Source organism: Pleurodeles waltl, chromosome 1_1 (genome assembly GCF_031143425.1).
Source record: "Pleurodeles waltl isolate 20211129_DDA chromosome 1_1, aPleWal1.hap1.20221129, whole genome shotgun sequence".
NCBI classification, from domain to species: Eukaryota; Metazoa; Chordata; class Amphibia; order Caudata; family Salamandridae; genus Pleurodeles; species Pleurodeles waltl.
Window position 1 is genome coordinate 431,004,044 of NC_090436.1, and position 19,913 is coordinate 431,023,956.

The 19,913-nt window shown below is 45.7% G+C and overlaps 1 protein-coding gene across 1 annotated transcript in view; it reads left to right on the forward strand.

Moving 5' to 3' along the window:
• Window positions 1-19,913, forward strand: part of ZNF366 (zinc finger protein 366) — a 132,567-nt gene that overhangs the window by 55,188 nt on the left and 57,466 nt on the right. Inside the window, exons 2-3 of the mRNA XM_069224123.1 lie at window positions 1,501-2,820; window positions 8,466-8,657. Coding sequence (XP_069080224.1) covers window positions 1,522-2,820; window positions 8,466-8,657 — 1,491 coding nt within the window. The 5' untranslated portion in view covers window positions 1,501-1,521. The remainder of the gene's footprint in view (window positions 1-1,500; window positions 2,821-8,465; window positions 8,658-19,913) is intronic.

The following is a 19,913-nucleotide window of genomic DNA, read 5'->3' on the forward strand; positions in this document are numbered from 1 at the left end:
GGGTTGAGCACAGGTTGATTCAAGATTTTCTTCAGTTTCACTCTGACAAAACTGTGATTGCTGCTTGAGTAGGGTTTCACCCGCAACCAGTAACCCAGTTTTCCTACATTGACTATCTGAAGAAAATCAGAAGTGCCCTCTTGTGTTATCGATTCACTGATTTTGTTTTTCCCAAGTGACTGTGTTTGTATGTGTATTTGTTTCAAGTCACAGTTTTGTGCTTAACTGTTGACTCTCTCCAGTGTTAGGGTTCTGATATTTAAGTTGCCAAATGTAATAAACATTTGCTAAATACTGTGAAGGTCATCATTCAGTCCTCCTCATTAACTTAACTGACAGATTGTGAATATGGCGTGTAAAATTTACATACTTTGTTTTGATAATGCACAAGTTTTGAGGTCTGATGTTATTTTTGTTGTTGGGCTGCAGTTATAATAGGCTCCAATGCTTACAAATGATTCTGTAGTTGTTGAGCCCTCATTACAAGCAGCAGAAGTTCATCTGAAGCAAAACCTCTGGGTGGAACTCTGCCATTCCAACTATGACTGTCCCGATGTCTCCAGACCAAGAATTAGCAGGTCTGAAATGCAAACTCAGGGAGCCTTTGTTTCATGCTGCTTGGGTCATGAGCATTACCACAGCTTGGACACTGCCCGACCCCTTCAGTAATGTGGGGGACGCAGACAATGCTTCCAATGGATAGGATAAAGTCTGTATAGTAGAAGTAATTTATTCAATCAATATAGGATCATTACATAAAATATATGATCATTTACATAAAATATATCGTCATTTAAAAACACATAAATAAATACATTTTAAAAGAATAACGACACAAAATACACTTCCAACAGATCAAAACCTACAAAATCAGCAATACAGCATAAAATGACATCCACAGCTTTTTCCAGAGCTACACAATAACCAAAAGGCAAATAGTACTAGTTATGGGCTAATATTTTGTTTCTTATCCACCGGGCAAAAAGGAGGTACCTTGATAGAAAAGATAAGCCATTATGTATTATCCGATCTTAAAATGTGCATAGCTTCTGCAGGTTGTAAAATAGACATTAGTGTGCAGGCTGGGACTATCCATCTTCTTCTGATCTTCACATATACAGGGCAAAAGAACATAAAATGCTATATAAACTCAGGGCAGCGACTACATATATGCTGGGTAAAGTCTGTATTGATACTGCTCTGAGTATGCAGAAAATGTCAGCATTTTTCTTGCTGTAAAGGACTGGTCTGAGTATTTACTCCCCATTCTGAGGAGAAAAATTGTCATTTCTAGAATATTGTGTAGGGATCCCAGCTCTAATTGTGTTTTTTTCTTCTCAGTATCCCACACTAAATTTCGACACACTCATAAATTAGCTGTAGTGTCTGGTTTATTTGCAAGCACATTATAAAGGACACATTCAAAGGAAATCAGAAGTATTGTGTTCTCTGACTTTAAGTGCAAAAATATCAATGCAACACTATGTTTTATTTTTTTAGGTAAAGTAGATGGCAAAGTAGATGGAGACGCGTGCAATCAAAACAGAAGCCCCATGTTTCAACATGGACATGAAACAAGCCACTACCTCTCCCCACTGTTACCCGACAACTTCTTCCATGATGAAGTTTAACAGATTTTCAGCCTTTAAAGAAGACTGCGAACCAGGGTTTGCACCATTCCAATACAGCCCGCCAGTGGAGGATTTTGAAAGGTTTCATGCTGCCTTTCAAAGTGGATCTCATAAACAGAAGCGGATGCCTCCAAAGAATCAGTACAGCGACCACCCAGAAGACCGACATTCTCCTTCCATCAGGCATGACGACAAGAAGTATGCGGCACCGTCAGATCACCCGCTGATATTCCAGTCCCCGCATCTGCCCATCTACAGATCTCAGATGATTGACTTGTGCAACATAGGGTTTCAGTTTTATAGAACGGTTGGGCACTTTGGGACCAAGCCTATCAAACAGGATCCGGTGGTATGGCCAGAGACCCAGGCATTACTACACCCTTCTTATCCTTACTGCCATAAAATCCATCCTGGGATGATCTTTCCATTTATTATGCCACCACCCAGCTTACACTATAGAAGTCCTTTCCAAGTGAGGAGAGAAACAGAGCAGCCCTTGCAACGTGCTGAAATACAAGAAAATGATGACATGAGACCAAAGGTGGAGAGGGTTGATGTCAACATCAAGATTGATGACAGCTATTATGTGGATGTTGGAGGGGACCAGAAGCGCTGGAAATGCACAATGTGTGAGAAATCCTACACATCGAAGTACAATTTGGTTACCCACATTTTGGGACACAGTGGCATCAAACCCCATGCTTGTTCTCGGTGTGGCAAGCTCTTTAAGCAGCTAAGCCACCTGCATACTCACATGCTGACACATCAGGGTATGAGGCCTCACAAATGCCAGGTTTGCCACAAGGCTTTCACCCAAACAAGCCACCTTAAAAGACACATGATGCAGCATAGCGAGGTCAAGCCTTACAACTGCAGGATCTGCGGCAGAGGCTTCGCCTATCCCAGTGAACTGAAGTCCCACGAGTCCAAGCACGAAAGTGGCAGAGAGAACATTTGTGTAGAGTGTGGCCTAGATTTTCCTACACTGGCCCAGCTGAAAAGGCATCTGACGACCCATCGTGGTCCTATTCAGTACAACTGCAGTGAATGTGACAAAACCTTCCAGTACCCAAGCCAGCTCCAGAATCACATGATGAAACACAAGGATATCCGCCCTTACATCTGCACAGAGTGTGGCATGGAGTTTGTTCAGCCCCATCATCTCAAGCAGCATTCACTTACACACAAGGTAGGTCAGAGTGAGAGAGCTGATGAGCAGTTGTATATACACTGGTAGTGCTGAGCCTAGCACGTCTCTTATGGAATCTAATCAGGTAGCAGACAAATTGTATCGACTAATAGCAACCAACTCTAAAGTATATTCTTGCTCTGTTGCTCTATCATCTATCACGATAGCTATAGCTGTGAGCATCCTGCCATACTTTGTATCTGGAGTGAGCTTGGGAACAGGTGTTCTGCTCTATCCCCAAACACATACATATAGGGTAACAGTGGGAACATGACATTGAATGTCTTCCAAATAGACTCAAATTGTGTAGCTGAGACACTCTTTGGTAGTGTTTTAGTAATGCCTTGGGTATGCAGGGAGTTTCTTGGTTCTTTCATCTCAAATGTTACATCCAAAGGCCTGTTTCAGTATAGGCCTCTAAACTAAGGTGGACATCTTCAAACAAAGTGAGATTTGGAACTCTAATCCCAGGTGTGTGTTGGTGATGCAAGATCAAATAAAGAGCGACAGTCCTTTAGTAGACGTTTGATGCGCTGGTGCACATTTCCCAGACGAGATGGGCTGGCCATCCTTCTCGATACATATTCCTCCCCAGGGACTTTCTTAGGACTGGAACTTAAGACCTAGCGATACCACTCAAAACATTGAAATTAAGGGACTAAAGGCCAGATTTACAAGAAAGTAGTGCATCAGCTGTGATGTGCCACTTTTCTTGTACCCCCCCAATGACACAATGTGTCAATACAGTGCACCATGGCATAAGGTAGGACAACAGCATCATAATTTATGACGCTATTGTGGTACTTTGCAGGATTAGCGCCATTAAATTGTGACGCTAATCCTGCACAGTAAAGGGAGGCCCATTGAAAGTAATGGGCACGTCATTTTAACACCTGCTTTGAGCAGGCATTACAAATTATGCTAAAAATGGCACAGTGAAATGTTTTAATTTTCACTGTACCATTTTTACTAGCCTCCCTGCGGGGGAACGCCCTCCTAGCGTACATTATGCCTGGCGCAGGGTTTACAAAGTTGCGCAATGCAAACATTGTGCCACTTTGTAAATATGGCGAAGGAGCATGGCCTCAATGCCACATTAACGTTAAAAAAATGACGCTATTGTGGCATTAAGAGGCGCTAGGGCCTTGTAAATGTGGCCTTAAGTGGCTTCTCCGCTAACATTTGAATCAACACCTTTTAGCTTCCATATAAAGCTAAGTTTAACCAAATGTTGATTTTAAACAGAACCGTTGACTATTTGATTTGGTGTTATACATCATAAAGTTTGACCAAAAGCGAAGTATATATCAAGTCGAAGATTAATATGGCTAAAGCCATGTTTTTTAAGTGTTTCTAAGGTTCAAAAAGTGTTGTTTTCTATGTAAGGGTAAGGAAATCGAATTCCATTACTGTGCAGCCATTACTGCGACCAACTCGTAATCATTTGACTCTAGGTATTGTCTCCTGCAGCAGGCCCTCCATGGACATTAAGGTTCAAACGCTTTGAATGGGTAGATGTCTGCGTGCTAAAAATAGTTTTTGTATGAGACAAAATAGGTTGAAATGTACGCAGTCTTCAATCAGGAGCCATCGAGGAAGCCATTGCTGGATAAATATGATCATGGTTTTTTTTCAGTTTCAGTGAAGTTTCAAAATCAGCATTCTATGTTGAATGCAGCTTCAGTACTGAGGCCTTGGGAAGACCCAAGTAATTATCCTTACATTAATGGGGACAGAATGAATTAAAGGCTTGACAGGAGATAAGGAAATACAAATAGGTCAATGACTTGCGAGTGGAAAAAGGCAGAACTTTGTACAGCACTTTGTGTGCACGCAGAGTTAACTTTGCCTCAGGTTTTTTCACACCCAGGTTTTTGACAGTACAGGAAATTGTCCATTCTCGTGCCACGGGGCGGACTAAGTTCTAATGTTAGACCAAGTTAAGCTGAAGGAGGGAGGTGACTGAGCCTTACGGGCCCTCGCGCTGGAGGTGGCTTTATGTTCTGATTAACTGGGCATTCTTGGGCCATGCCAGGCGGGCTTCTCTCAATGCCGATGTTCCTGAGCCGAGTTACGATGCCCTTGTGATCGACGATATTTTAAAACAAACGCACGTGAGATACAATCTGGATTGCAGCAGTGCGAGAGACAGACAGACACACAAGACACACACATGCACAAAATATTGCTAATAGGGATTTGAATAAATACAGAGATTACACTGAGGCACGTAGAACACAGTCCATGTTAGGAATGGTTTAGAAAATGCTCTATGTAATGTTAGTGAACATTTGTTATTTATTGTTTTTGATTGGCTTTGGCTTTATTTTAGAAGACACAGATTTGTATCTTTTCCTAATTAATTTGTAGGGTTTATAATTTGCAGCATGTCTCCAGCAAGTATAAATTAAACCCGAGAATCTAGAAATAAGAGGCAGAATAAACGCATCTTCTCAACGTAGCAGGCGTTTTTCTGCACCGCACAGAACTATCTGTTGATAGGAGCACCCATAAACTTGGTTTGTAGATACAATATTTGGGCTACGTGGAAACTCTGGATTACCAACTACTCACATGGCAGTATACAGCAGTTTATACAGTTCAGACCAACACGCCAACTAAGCCAAACTCGTTTTAAAGTCTGAACATTTCTTCCTCACAACCCGGTCAACAAGGGCCTATTCCAGGACTGAGCATCCTCCTTCTTGAACTGAAACGCATCACTGCAACGAGGAGGCCACACTTGGGTTTTCAACAAAGTAGAAGCTGTGATAGGAAATTATGCTACCTGGTTATTCCAATGTCTGATCTTTTTTATACAAAGATCCACTCTAAGTGTAAACTCGAGCACCAGCTCGGATGAAGAGTGTGTGCAGTTTGCCACAGTAGGATGGATGCAGCTGGGTTTGTGCCGCCACACCTCAGGCCTCAGGCTCAGTGCATCAACTGAGATAACTCGTATCGTCCCCGTAGTGGGGGAAATAGACACAGTAAAGGTAGTGCAAAATATCGTAATTCTTAAGACACAATGAACCATAAGGTATAAAAATACTTTTTATTCACTAACTGTAAGTGGATAAGGCTGTTTAGAACAAGAAAAGCAAATCTAGACAGCGTTACCACTTGCTTGAGCCCCTTCATACAATGAGCATACATTTCAGAATGGCTGCATCATCTGTAACAATAAAACAGATCTCCGAGGGACGCCTGGCATGAAGTAAGAGAGACAACTCAGTGGGATCATTCATTGAGCAGTTTTAGCCATGCACCAGAGTAACAAATACGGTCTTGGCCTAGGTTTCTGGTGGTCCTCGGCATGCCCAGTATGTCTCACTATCTAGCAGTGTCTTGTTGAAGATTCCACCTGTGAATTACGCTGGTTATAATAATGGGTGATTTTTTTCATCTTTGGTCTTATCATATCCAGAATAGGCCTGATCAATCTACTTTCAAAGTCTTGACCTTGGATGAAATGCAGTCAAGAACTCCTCTGCTGTCATATACTAATTGCAGAGTATGGTCCACTGATTTTTTGATGTTGCATTTCTGTCACCCTCTTGGCTTTGGTGTTCCTCACAATGCTGCATGTACAGTTTTTGCCGTATCACTGGACATTAGTGGCTGGAAGATGCCAGAATAACCATCAAACACCATAAAGAGTCTTGTTAAACCCTAGCTATCCGTTATCACTCTGGAAGAACTTGAGTACCATTTCTCGAAACTCATGGGCAGCCCTGGAGAATGGGGCGTTTCAAATGGAGCAGTCTAAGTGTTTAGGTTAGGAACTCCTTCCTGCACAACTACTCATTCCCATTATCTGAGAATGTTGCAGGTCGATGGGTGGAGACATCTAATTGATGTCACTTGTTCATCATCTTCTGAACAGAAACGTTGAGCATTCTCAGCCCGTTGCTCCGATGACTTTCTGGTATAAAGCTCAGATCCAAATTACAACCATTGTGATGGGCCACTGAAATGATATCAGTACTGAATTCAGAATCTAAACAACTCTTGGCTGGTTGATTACTGCATGCACTGCATGCATTTCCACGGCTCCAAGAGTACTGTGTTTACTGCAGCTGACAATTCCATATGACAGCTTTGTTTCCTTAAGATGGAGCTGCCGCACTCGCCAAATATATGCTCCCTTGCCTTGAATTTCAGCACGTCCTGAGCAATAACACACAGGTTGGTAGATCTGTGGAAGATTGGTCCTGCCAGGCCGGGTAATAGGATGCTTTGTGATGATGGCAGCTGGCATTTCAATAGGCATCTGGGACTTGCTTCTCATGACAACCTAAGGCCTCTTTTTAGTGTACTTTACCATATCACACCATAATCCAAAGAACACTGGAGGAAAAGATTTTCTTAGAACAAGCAAAGCAGCAGTTACTAAATGCAGCGCTACATAGTAGTCCTTAAACACAGGCCTAAATACAGGTGCCTATGTGCCTGGCCCTGTTCATGAGCAAGCCCCTATTGCAAAAGAGATTTTAGCCTTCAGAATCGCAGACAAAGATGGAAGGATGAACAGGTGGGCAAATGCAGTTTGATGAAGGGGACCACACAGTGCTAAATTTGTAAATACAAACGTGCTGGTGCCCAAAGCCCTCCTTTTCAACACGCGGCTGCTGCAAATAAATGTGGCAACACGGAATACTGAAGTAGCCTAATCCTGAAGGCATCTCGGGCCTCTTCAATCCGTTTAAAGCACTCCCTGCCCTTTCAGCTCACTTTTGCAGCTTTCTGCTTACTCCCATTGTGACGCTTTTTCGTTTTCCCTTCCTCCATCTTCCTCATATGTGTCTTTTGCTCGCAGCAAATGCTTGAGGCAGAAGGATAAGCGCCGACCCTCAAAATAAGTACGGGGACTACACACTGGGTCACTGCAACAGTCAGGAAGCCAGCGTTACAGAGCAAAATGCAGTGCAGCACTCAGAAATGGGTGATTTATCAATTTAATTAATTTTCCTTTTCAAGGGTGACTTTTGGAGGTTCACTGAGTTCACTCACAGGGTGGATGGCTGTGCCATGTGGAACAGGATGGAAAGGATGTCATCTCTGACCTCAATGGTGCAGCAAGAAGGACCATGTAAAATTCTTAAAATTGCCAAATGACTGGCAGCTCGGTGCAAGCAGGGTACAAAGGGCAGTATTCACAGCAGTAGCCTGTATTAGGAGGGAAGACGGGCAAGACAGTGGCGTTGCAATCCTTACACCACAATGCCAGGAATGTCCTGGCTTCCCCTCGAACCTTTCAGGTTTCTGGTGGGCTTTGAGGCCAACAGAGTAGGAAATCAGCTCCTTCCCCAGCTGAGTCCCTCTAAGTGCACCTCAGAACCTTGTTAAAGGACATGGAGGAATGCTATGAGGACAAAGGCTTCTAGATTTAGGGGAGAAGTCTGGACAAATGAGAAATCATGAAGGAGCAGAAGGTGATGAATGAGATACAACAGCGCCAGGATGCCTTTCCAAGGGTGTTCTGTGGATCCTATTTACCTGGATGACCTACTGATTGTTGTACCTTCTTAAAAAACATATCATACGTTATATTTTGCAGCATGTAATTTTCCTAACAAGAACACAACGTTGTCCTTTTATCTCTTTGGTTGTTTGACTTTCTAATCCATGCATGTTTCTTTTAGGGTGTGAAAGAGCACAAATGTGGCATCTGCGGCCGGGAGTTCACCCTTCTCGCCAACATGAAGCGGCACGTCCTGATCCACACCAACATAAGAGCTTACCAGTGTCACCTCTGCTTCAAAAGCTTCGTGCAGAAGCAGACGCTGAAGGCCCACATGATTGTTCACTCTGATGTCAAGCCCTTCAAATGCAAGGTGGGTACAGCTCGGTTAGACCTTTATTATCAAGAAGGGGTGGTACATTCCGAGAGTTGTCATCACCACTCTGGTGTGGAAGCTCTTTCAACGCAAGGTCATGTATATGCTGTTGATCATCGTCATGGGTATGGCATCCCGGAAGAGGCAAGCAAACCATACCTAGTCCTCTTTAAGTTTCAAAACATAGAAGAGGGACGTGGACACATTGACACACACACTAAGTGTGGGTGTACACATTTGTATTGTATTGTATAATTTCTGTAGCACTTATTATCCCTATGACAGCAAACTACGCCATATAGGATTTGTGGTTGGAAAGGTGTTATTTATGTTTAGAGCTTAGGTGGGAAGTGTTTTCATGTGTATGATGATCACAGGTGTGGTTATCGTGCTGTGGGGCACAGTGGCTGGTGGAGTGATGGGGGTGGGCATGTGAAAGAATAATGTGCAAATTATAATAGGAATAAGGACTAACACATATAGGCAGCCACACAGAATCAGCCTGGCTGTAAGGGCAGCTGAGTGCTCAGTGTGTGTACATCCAAAAAGCGGGGTAATGAAAGAAGGCCGAATAATCAACATTGCAGCACAGCAGAAATGGTTTCGCGATGAGTAAAAGGATGCCAAAAGGGCAAGAAGTGGAATTGGTGCTATGCGTAGCAGCCATGTCTATTTTAAAGGCACACACAAGATACTGATTAGCAAATACAACATGTGAAAGAGGAAGGAAGAGGAAGAACAATCACAGCAAGCAACCCGAGCAGAAACTAAACACATTTAAAACATCCACATTCCATCTACTCTTGCCACAATAAAAGAAGCCACAATTTTGAGCAGGAGTTTGCATCCCAAGCTCTTCCCAAGATCCTGGGGGCAGCCAAAGGCAGAAGAGCACTAGACGAGGAAGCCCCAGTCAGATCGGGGCCCCGACCCTAGCCATGATTGCACCCTGCACATGCAACTGTGAGAGAAAATGTGTTTTTTCTGTTACTGCCGTGACAGAGCAAGTACAGGCTGGCCTACCTCATGCCATCCTTCTGTTCAAACCGCTCCAGGCCAGACTAATACTTTTCATAAATCGGAGACCCCTGCTCTTTCTTATTTACAAAGGAGGCAACCTCCTGACCTTCACGAATTTCCTTTCAGACAACTTCATATTTCATTACTTATAGTAAATGCATTTAGGGTAAAAAGAGACAATGTAGGGAAAGCTGATTTCTTTCTTTGAGAGATACTGACTAAAAAGGTCAACTTAGGATACTATGTCGTTCACTAAAGAAGAGGATGACGGTAAAGGCATTTAATGACAGAGCCAGCTTGTTTTGGAGCACTTCTCAAACTAACCTGTTTTGGAGCAATTAGACATGAAACAGTTTTAGTGGTACATAGACGTGTAACCGTTTTAGTGCTACATATGTTATGCTAATGATAACAGCAGTTCTGACAGTGGGCCCATACAGCAAATGATGAGAGACGCAGAGATACTAGGAGCCGGCCTTTAAAAGGGTGGCATGTAGGGTAGTGCAGGCGATCCCCAAGACTGTTTATTATTACATTTCTCGTTTTGACACAAACACCAATCATGGTTTCTTCTTTGATGACCTAATCTTATTGACAAAGATCAGTATGTGTCATACTGTACTGTAGTACTATGATGCATGGTTAGTCACATTGGGTATTGGTGGAACAACAATGCATGTCTGGTAGGGAGGGGGTTGTACCGCTGACCTTGAGCACTTATAGGTAGTAAGGCACAGTTTTCCATCTAAGTTTCTAAGGACTGCATGATCATTTAATGGGCCCAGGATCAGCTACAGATGGTGACTGACATAATTCCGTTGCTGCCTCACAACTTTGCTCTCTGCACCTCATTCCAGGTGAGAGCCCCCTGGGATCAGAATAGCAGAGAAGGGTCTCCAACGCCCATGCAAGAAGAGATACGATGAGCAAAAGTGTGTGGTAACTCAGTTGAGTGAGATATAGGACTACAGTGTTTTGTGATCTCTGTTGGCTTGTTTATTTTGTTCTGACCAGAAATGCAGAGGGTTGGGGGTTCTGACATTCTGAAAAGGTTTTGACGAGTCACCTCCATGTAGACATAAAGCTGTCCCTATATTCGGACTCAATTGAATAAAGGGAGGAGTATAACACACAGTGAAGGTTTACTTCTTGTATACAATTTCAGAACCTCATAAATCACGCAGAAATACTGTGTTGTATACTAGTGTTTTGAGGTATAATTGAGAGACCCCTCAGAGTACATTTGTACTGTCCTTCATATAGACCACCTCAGGGTGCAGGCCTGCTCCTCCTTACACCAGCACCACTGACACCTGCCCCACCCCGGGAGTGGGTGACAGCAAGGCAAGAACTAGGGCTCCATATTAGACCATGACCCTCCTCAGACTTTACATTGCCCCATGACTGCGCTGATTATTTATCTTTCAACATGTGGTATTATCCAAAGTTCAATCCTGGTCCTACATGCCAAATTCAAGGTCCATAAGATATTTTTCTACTCTGAGCCCATGTTCCTGGCCGATTCCTCTATCACAATCTTCACATAAATTGTGAATTTGTTTTAGAGAGAAACCCAATGTTACAATATACAACCTTGATATAATCTTTGAAACATACACAACCCTCATCTTCTTTGATGTTACTTAGGTCCAAGTCCTCCAATTTAGTATTTCCCATCTTGATAAATTAAGAAATGGATTATTTTACACCGCCTGTGCAGATTGTATGCATCCATAGTGCAGATTGTACAGATCCATAGTGTGGATGGTCACTGGGTCGGCTATTGTGTACCACATATTTTCAAAGTCATACTGCTATGCTGAGGCTCTTCTTGGCGTCACCCCTCCATAGACCTTTATGTCTAGAGTGATAGTCTTAGCTGTTGATTAAAGCTACATAGAGAGGTGCATGTGATCACCCCCAATAGCCGTTGGTTACTTGAAGTGTCATTGAAATTCTGGATTAGCCTAGAGAGGATAGCACACACAGAATGGGGCAATGAGTCAGTCCACTTCAACCACATGTCTTTATTTGCAGCTAATAACTGAGTCCTATGCATTGACAATCAGAATTTACAGATTTTGATTCCTCCAAAGTTCATATTCTCTTGCATCTTTTTCAGCACCATTGTAACGGACATTCTTTTTAAGTCATTTCCTCTAATCCACACGTTGACTCCGATTTCTTTGTTGTCTTTGATTTCTCCACCACAAACGCATGCATGGAAAGTTGCCACAATAACTCAGAGACAAATTTCAGCACAATACCCCCAGATGCTCTGTGTGTCCACCTGACAAAAACCTTCTCAGTATAACCTAAAATACACTGCATCCCATTAGAGCTCCATCACTAGGACCAACCACACCAACTGCTCACTCAGAAAAAGGTTCTGACTCATCTTTTCCAAGTCCTCTTCAAACTGAATCCTCCCACCAGGAAGCAGCTGTTTACAGAATAATGCTATACAAGTACAATCATTTGATGGAATTTTAAGGAAATAAAATTCCATTAGAACATTTGTGGACATGGTATCCAGAGGCAATAACAGAGCCAGGAATCAAAGATTCATCAATACATTTGCAAGGCAACAGCATATTGTCATTCCCTCCTGAAACAGAGTACACCTTATTTCCCAGTTTCACACACCGAAGCTAATTTATTTATAAGGACAATCTTAAAGAACCACAGCCTTTATCCAAATCATTTCCATCTGCCATCTTGTGTGAAGCAGAGTGCTTAATTTGTGTGAACTGTAGATTCAGTCTGTCAAGAACCCCTTACCATAGCAGATGTATTTTTACATCTCAAAAGCCCCTCAAAAAGGTCTATTGGCACTAAGGGAATGTAATGGTAGAGTAGGTATTCGTTTTATCAACCACAGAAGGTTGAAAAGTTGAGTGGACCTGCCAGAGGTCGCAACTATAACCAAGGAGTTGAATACAGATCACTGCACTGGATGCATTAGTCCAATGAAACGCCAGACCTTCGTGAGCACTTTGCTTCCTCGCTTGGAGGTGCTTCTGTCACTGTTCCTCTTCAGAAGAGGCTTGTCTTAGTGAAGGGGCTAAACAGATGTAAAATATGGTCTCTGAAGAGAATGGGGAAGTACGTCTTTCCTAAACAGAGGGTGTGACCCGTGGTTGTAAGTGCTGAGGGCTCTAAAGATTGTCTCTATGAAGACATTAGCAGCTTCACTTCTTGTGATGAGTGCACGCAGAGCTGGGAACGACCAGATGGACAGATAGGAAAACCTAACAGGAAAAGGAAATGCACAGATTTTCTTGCCAAACGTGTCTCTGAAGGATGGAGGAGGGAAGGATACTCTTTCTTCAGACAGCAGTGCCAAGAATATACGAGTGTGTGAGCGCTAGCACAATGCCAAGAAGCAGAAGTACTGTAGAGGACAATTTTACAATTTCAGGGACATAGAGGCTTTGTTGGCAATTTTTTACATTTTCAGTTTGAACTTTTAGGATGTGTTTCATATCTTGACTGATAACAACAATGCATGATTAAGCTAAACAGAAAATACCTCAGGCATTGGGGCAGGAGAGTGGAGGCCTATTTTATGAACCACAGTTAACAGTACTACTTGGTTAGTGTGACCCTCTTAACAGGATTAGTGAAATTGTCTTCATCACTGAAAAGAAACATTGGATGTGAACGGCAGAAGCAAGCCCAAACTACCACTTGTGACAGTGAACTATTTTTCTGATAGAGACTTCTAACTTCAGATTCCTCACCTTTTGAATATTCCTCAGGTGTCAAACTGGATCTGGAAACTTTTCAGCAGTACCTCTGCGTGCTAGTAGTTGGTGCCATGCAGCTCAGCACTGATGCCGTTCCGCTTTGGAAATTACATGCAGAGCCTGTATAAGTGCTACTTCCAGCAGTTGACATTAGTTCCTTTCTTTCTGCACCTCCAGACATGGATCCGTAGCTACCTCACATCTCTTTGAGATCATTACTTTATCAAAAATGTTCTGTGTGTAAGGGAAATGTCACCTCCCACAACAACAAGTTTTAAACCCTGTAAGGATTGTCACAAACACATTTCTGTGACAGATTCTCATCAGATTTACCTGTGGTGCCTGGGGTAGAATCACAACTCTAAGACCTGAAGTGACTGTTCATCCATGAATCCAAAGGCCATCTGAGACTGAACCACGGCCCACACCAGTTGCTGGAACTTCAACGCAATGACTACTTTATTGACGTTGGACAACAAAGTACCTATTGCACTCTCGGAGTTGGGACCAGTTTAACTGAGGCAGTGCACCAGTTGGGCTCAAGGCACCACTTCCTTCATTCAACCTACCACCTTCACAAGGGAGAAATCATACCCTGTATTCCCTATTTGACATAGATTAAGAAAATGATTACGATGCAGGTGATGAGTTTGGACAACCATAGCATGAAGGGAGTTGGAATGATGAACTACAAGAAGCTAGTGACCTTGATACCTCTCCTGAGTCAGGGCTCCTCTTACCCCCTGGTTCTGCCAATGAAGAGAGTGCTTCTTATGCCATGGTGATGAGTAGGGCAGCCAAAGTTATTGACCTTCAGCTCTCCACCCTGGAGGTCAAGACAAAGTCCTGACAGAAATCTTAGTCAGGGCAAACATCCACTGAGCATCACTTGCATTTCAATGAGGCACTTATCTATACGTTTTCTGGGGGGGGGGGGTGGACCAAATCTTGCTCTAGCCCCCCAGTTAACTATTATATGATGTCACCTCCCTGCCCCGGGTGACCCTGCATCTTTTTCTCCGCACCCCTTCTGGAAGACTTGGTGGTACAGATGTCTACAAACAGAACAAACCCAAACACATTTCCATCTACTCCCCCTGATAGGGAGTCAAAATGGGTAGAGGTGTTTGGAAAGAGTCTTCTCATCAACCAGCTCTGTTTGGGATTTGATGGATCAAGTTCTCCCAGGTATTTCTGAAGATCTCTGACCTGTCCTCGTCCAGGCTATACAGCACAGTCATAATGCATCCAAGTTCCTGTCAACCCACACCCCCAAACTTCACTGGACAGACCACCGCTGTGTCCATTTCTCCTTCCAGAAACCCACCGCCCACCAGCATCGGACCCCTCACCGCAAGTGGAACAAGATCTCCAAAGACCAACTTATCTCCACCGTCTCCCACGCCCCGCCACCCAACACCAGCGACCCCAACACCACCGCCCTCACCTCAAGCAATGGCTCGACGACTGCGCCAACACCCTCGCCCCACTCAGGATAACCACCAACATCCGCACCAGCAAGAGAGCCCCCTGGTTCACCACTGACCTTCAGACCTCCAAGCGGGAATGCCAGAAAGCCGAGAAGATCAGGCACAGAGAACAATCAGAAAGCAACCATGCTGCCCTTAAAACTGCCATCCGCAAACATTACCAGCTCATCCGGACCACCAAAAGATCTTTCTACAAAGAACGAATTGACAACAACGCACACAACAGCAAGGAGCTCTTCACCATCATCAAGGAACTCTCCAGCCCCAAGTCCTGCTCGGCCGACCCCCCACACTTGCAAGACCTCTGCAACTCCCTCGCCACCTTCTTTCACTGCAAGGTCACAGACATCCATAGCAGTTTCGCACCACCGACCCCCACCACCACCACTGCCAATGCCGACCCCAACACACCCATCCACACCAACATCCTAAGTGCCTGGATCCACACCAACGACGGAGAAACCACCAAGACCATGAGCACCATCCACTCCGGTTCACCCGCTGACCCCTGCCCTCACCACGTCTTCAATAAAGCCAGCCAAATCATCGCTCCCCAGCTCTGGACCATCATCAACTGCTCCTTCGAGACCGCCATCTTCCCAGAGAGCTGGAAACATGCCGACGTAAACGCCCTACTCAAAAAACCCAAAGCTGACCCCGAAGACCTCAAAAACTACTGGCCCATCTCCCTTCTCCCCTTACCTGCGAAGGTCATCGAGAGAATAGTCAACAGCCAACTATCTCGCTTCCTGGAGGACAACAGCCTACTCAACATCTCCCAGTCTGGCTTCCGCAAGAACCACAGCACCGAGACCACGACATCAGAAGCAGGCTCGACAAAGGTGAAACCGTTGCCCTCATCCTCCTTGACCTTTCTACAGCCTTCAACACCGTCTGTCACCACACACTTTGCACATGCCTCCATGACGCTGGAATCCACCACAGAGCCCTGGTTTGGCTCACATCGTTCCTCATCGGGAGAACCCAAAGAGTCCGCCACCCCCGTCCCTGTCAAAAGCCACCAAAACCATCTGCAGAGTCCCCCAGGGATTCTCTCTCAGCCCCACCCTCTTCAATGTCTACATGGCACCACTCACCAGCATCGTCCTATCCCACGGCCTCAACATCGTCTCCAATGCGGACGACACACAGCTGATCCTCTCTCTCACGAAGGACCCCACAACCGCCAAGACCAACCTTCACACCGGACTTCACGCCATCACCAACTGGATGGAGGCAAGCCGCCTCAAACTGAACTCAGAGAAGACCGAGATCATCATCTTCGGCTCCAACAAATCAGGGTGTGGCGACTCCTGGTGGCCGGCCACTCTAGGAGCCGCCCCAAAGCCCACCACCCACGCACGTAACCTCGGCTTCATACTGGACTCATCGCTCACTATGACCGAGCAAGTCAACGCCATCACATCCTCATGTTTCAACACCCTCTGCATGCTTCGCAAGACCTTCAGATGGATCCCCATTGAAACCAGAAGAACGGTCACCCACGCCCTCGTCAGCAGTACACTGGACTACGGCAACGCACTCTACGCGGGAACAACTGCCAAGCTCTAGAGAAAACTTCAGCGCATTCAGAACGCCTCAGCACGACTCATCCTCAACCTCCCTCACCACAAACACATCTCAGCCCACCTCAGAGACCTCCACTGGCTCCCCGTCAACAAAAGGATCATCTTCAAACTCCTGATCCACGCTCACAAGGCTCTCTACGACGCCGGACCCGCCTACCTCAACAAGCGTCTCAACTTCCACATCCAGACATGCCAGCTCCGCTCCGCCAACCTCACCCTCGCCACTGTCCCCCGCGTCCACCGTACCACAGCTGGCGGCAGATCCTTCTCCCACCTTGCCGCCAAAACTTGCAACTCCCTCCCTGTCAACCTATGTCTGACCCAGGCCCTCCTGACCTTCAGGAAGCGTCTCAAGACCTGGCTCTTTGTGCACTAGCACCCCTCCCCCCAGCACCTTGAGACCCTACCGAGTGAGTAGTGCGCTTAACAAAATTACTGATTAGCCAACTCAACCTCAATAAGGTGCCTGGCAGTTTTGCAGTTGAGTCCGTGGTGCCCATCGCCCTCAGATAAAGGTTAAAGCCCCACCCAGTCCACTGCCTCCCCTGCAGCTCCACCCACAAAACCCATTTAGTGTGCCGTTAGTGGAACATGGCCACCCAGTGGGAGGCAGGATCCAATGATTCTTGCTGGGTTGGGAGGCCATAATAGAGGATAGGTGGGTCATGCAAATTGTTCGGAAGGGGTGTGCCCTGCCAACCTTTCCACATGGCCGCACCTTCCTCCATCTCCCCAATGACTGATGGAGGACCATATGTCCATTTTGCGGCAGGAAGTGCAAGCCCTTTTGGCCAAAGGGATTATCAAGAGGGTGCCCATGCCAAAAACAGGATGTGGTTGTTATTACTGCTACCTTCTGGTGTTCAAGAAGGATGGAGGCCTTCTTCCTATTTTAGACCTGTACCTTCTCAACTTCTTCCTTCACAAAGAAAGATTCAGAATGCTCACACTGGCCCAGGTCTTGCCTGCACTTGATCCTGGACATTGGATGGTGACATTGGGCCTGCATGATGCCTGTTTCCATATACCCGTCCTGCTGGTCCATCTGCACTACCTACAGTTTGTGGTGGGGCACGTGCATTTTCAGTTCACAGTGTGTGCTGTTCGGTATCATCAGTGCCCCTTGGGTGTTCATAAAAGTGATGGCGGTATTGGCAGCATACCTTTGGAGGTCAGGGATGCTAGTCTTCCCCTACCTCAATGACTGGTTGTTGAAGGAAGACTCACCCTAGGCAGTCATCAGCCTCCTCCAGACTGCGGCGAACATTCTGTCATCTTTGGGGCTCATTATCAATGTGTCAAAGTCACACCTGACTGCATTCTGGATATGGTTCTGTTTTGTGCCTTTCCTCCGTAATGCAGAGTCCAGGACATTCAGGATATGCTCCCGACTCTGAGGCTGAAGAGACTGATGGCCTCTTGCATCCTGCTGGTCAAACATACGAGGTGGCATATGTGGGCTCTGAAGTGGGATCTGAAGCCTCAGTAGGCCCAACATCAATGGAACCTCTCCAATCATGTCCAGATTTCAGAGGAGAATAATAAAGATCTGCAGTTGTGGTTGCTGGACTGTGAGTGGGTCAGTGGCAGACCCTCCTCCATTCCCCACCCAGAAGGCTTAGTATCCAGAATACCTGGACATGAGCATTTGTCCTCTCAGGATGCTCCCTCGGGAGGATCTGCTGTCACAGCAGTAGGTGAGGATTCTGCATATGGGCCTTCCCACTCTCCGCATTTATGCCTGGAGACTGAAAGGCAATAGCTGAACATCTTCGACTTTCCTCCAGAGGTGGTTGATGTCACCTTAGCAGACAGGCATACCTTGAAAGAAACTGTAGATGCATGTTGAGACAAATTTGTGGCTTGGTGTAGTTGTAGGAAAGTACCATCTTGCCTGGCGTGTTACCCCCATATTTCACTGTATATATGTTGTTTTAGTTGTATGTGTCACTGGGACCCTGCCAGCCAGGGCCCCAGTGCTCATAAGTGTGCCTGTATGTGTTACCTGTGTTATGACTAACTGTCTCACTGAGGCTCTGCTAATCAGAACCTCAGTGGTTATGCTCTCTCATTTCTTTCAAATTGTCACTAACAGGCTAGTGACCAATTTTACCAATTTACATTGGCATACTGGAACACCCTTATAATTCCCTAGTATATGGTACTGAGGTACCCAGGGTATTGGGGTTCCAGGAGATCCCTATGGGCTGCAGCATTTCTTTTGCCACCCATAGGGAGCTCTGACAATTCTTACACAGGCCTGCCACTTCAGCCTGAGTGAAATAACGTCCACGTTATTTCACAGCCATTTTACACTGCACTTAAGTAACTTATAAGTCACCTATATGTCTAACCTTTACCTGGTAAAGGTTGGGTGCTAAGTTACTTAGTGTGTGGGCACCCTGGCACTAGCCAAGGTGCCCCCACATTGTTCATGGCCAATTCCCCGGACTTTGTGAGTGCGGGGACACCATTACACGCGTGCACTACATATAGGTCACTACCTATATGTAGCTTCACAAGGGTAACTCCGAATATGGCCATGTAACATGTCTATGATCATGGAATTGCCCCCTCTATGCCATCCTGGCATTGTTGGCACAATCCCATGATCCCACGGGTCTCTAGCACAGACCCGGGTACTGCCAAACTGCCTTTCCCGGGGTTTCACTGCAGCTGCTGCTGCTGCCAACCCCTCAGACAGGTTTCTGCCCTCCTGGGGTCCAGCCAGGCTTGGCCCAGAAAGGCAGAACAAAGGACTTCCTCAGAGAGAGGGTGTTACACCCTCTCCCTTTGGAAAATGGTGTGAAGGCAGGGGAGGAGTAGCCTCCCCCAGCCTCTGGAAATGCTTTCATGGGCACACATGGTGCCCATTTCTGCATAAGCCAGTCTACTCTGGTTCAGGGACCCCTCAGCCCTGCTCTGGCACGAAACTGGACAAAGGAAAGGGGAGTGACCACTCCCCTGACCTGCACCTCCCCTGGAGGTGTCCAGAGCTCCTCCAGTGTGCCCCAGACCTCTGCCATCTTGGAAACAGAGGTGCTGCTGGCACACTGGACTGCTCTGAGTGGTCAGGGCCAGCAGGTGACGTCAGAGACTCCTTCTGATAGGCTCCTTCAGGTGTTGCTAGCCTATCTTCTCTCCTAAGTAGCCAAACCCTCTTTTCTGGCTATTTAGGGTCTCTGCTTTGGGGAATTCCTTAGATAACAAATGCAAGAGCTCATCAGAGTTCCTCTGCATCTCTCTCTTCACCTTCTGCCAAGGAATCGACTGCTGACCGCGCTGGAAGCCTGCAAAACTGCATCAAAGTAGCGAAGACGACTACTGCAACTCTGTAACGCTGATCCTGCCGCCTTCTCGACTGCTTTCCTGGTGGTGCATGCTGTGGGGGTAGTCTGCCTCCTC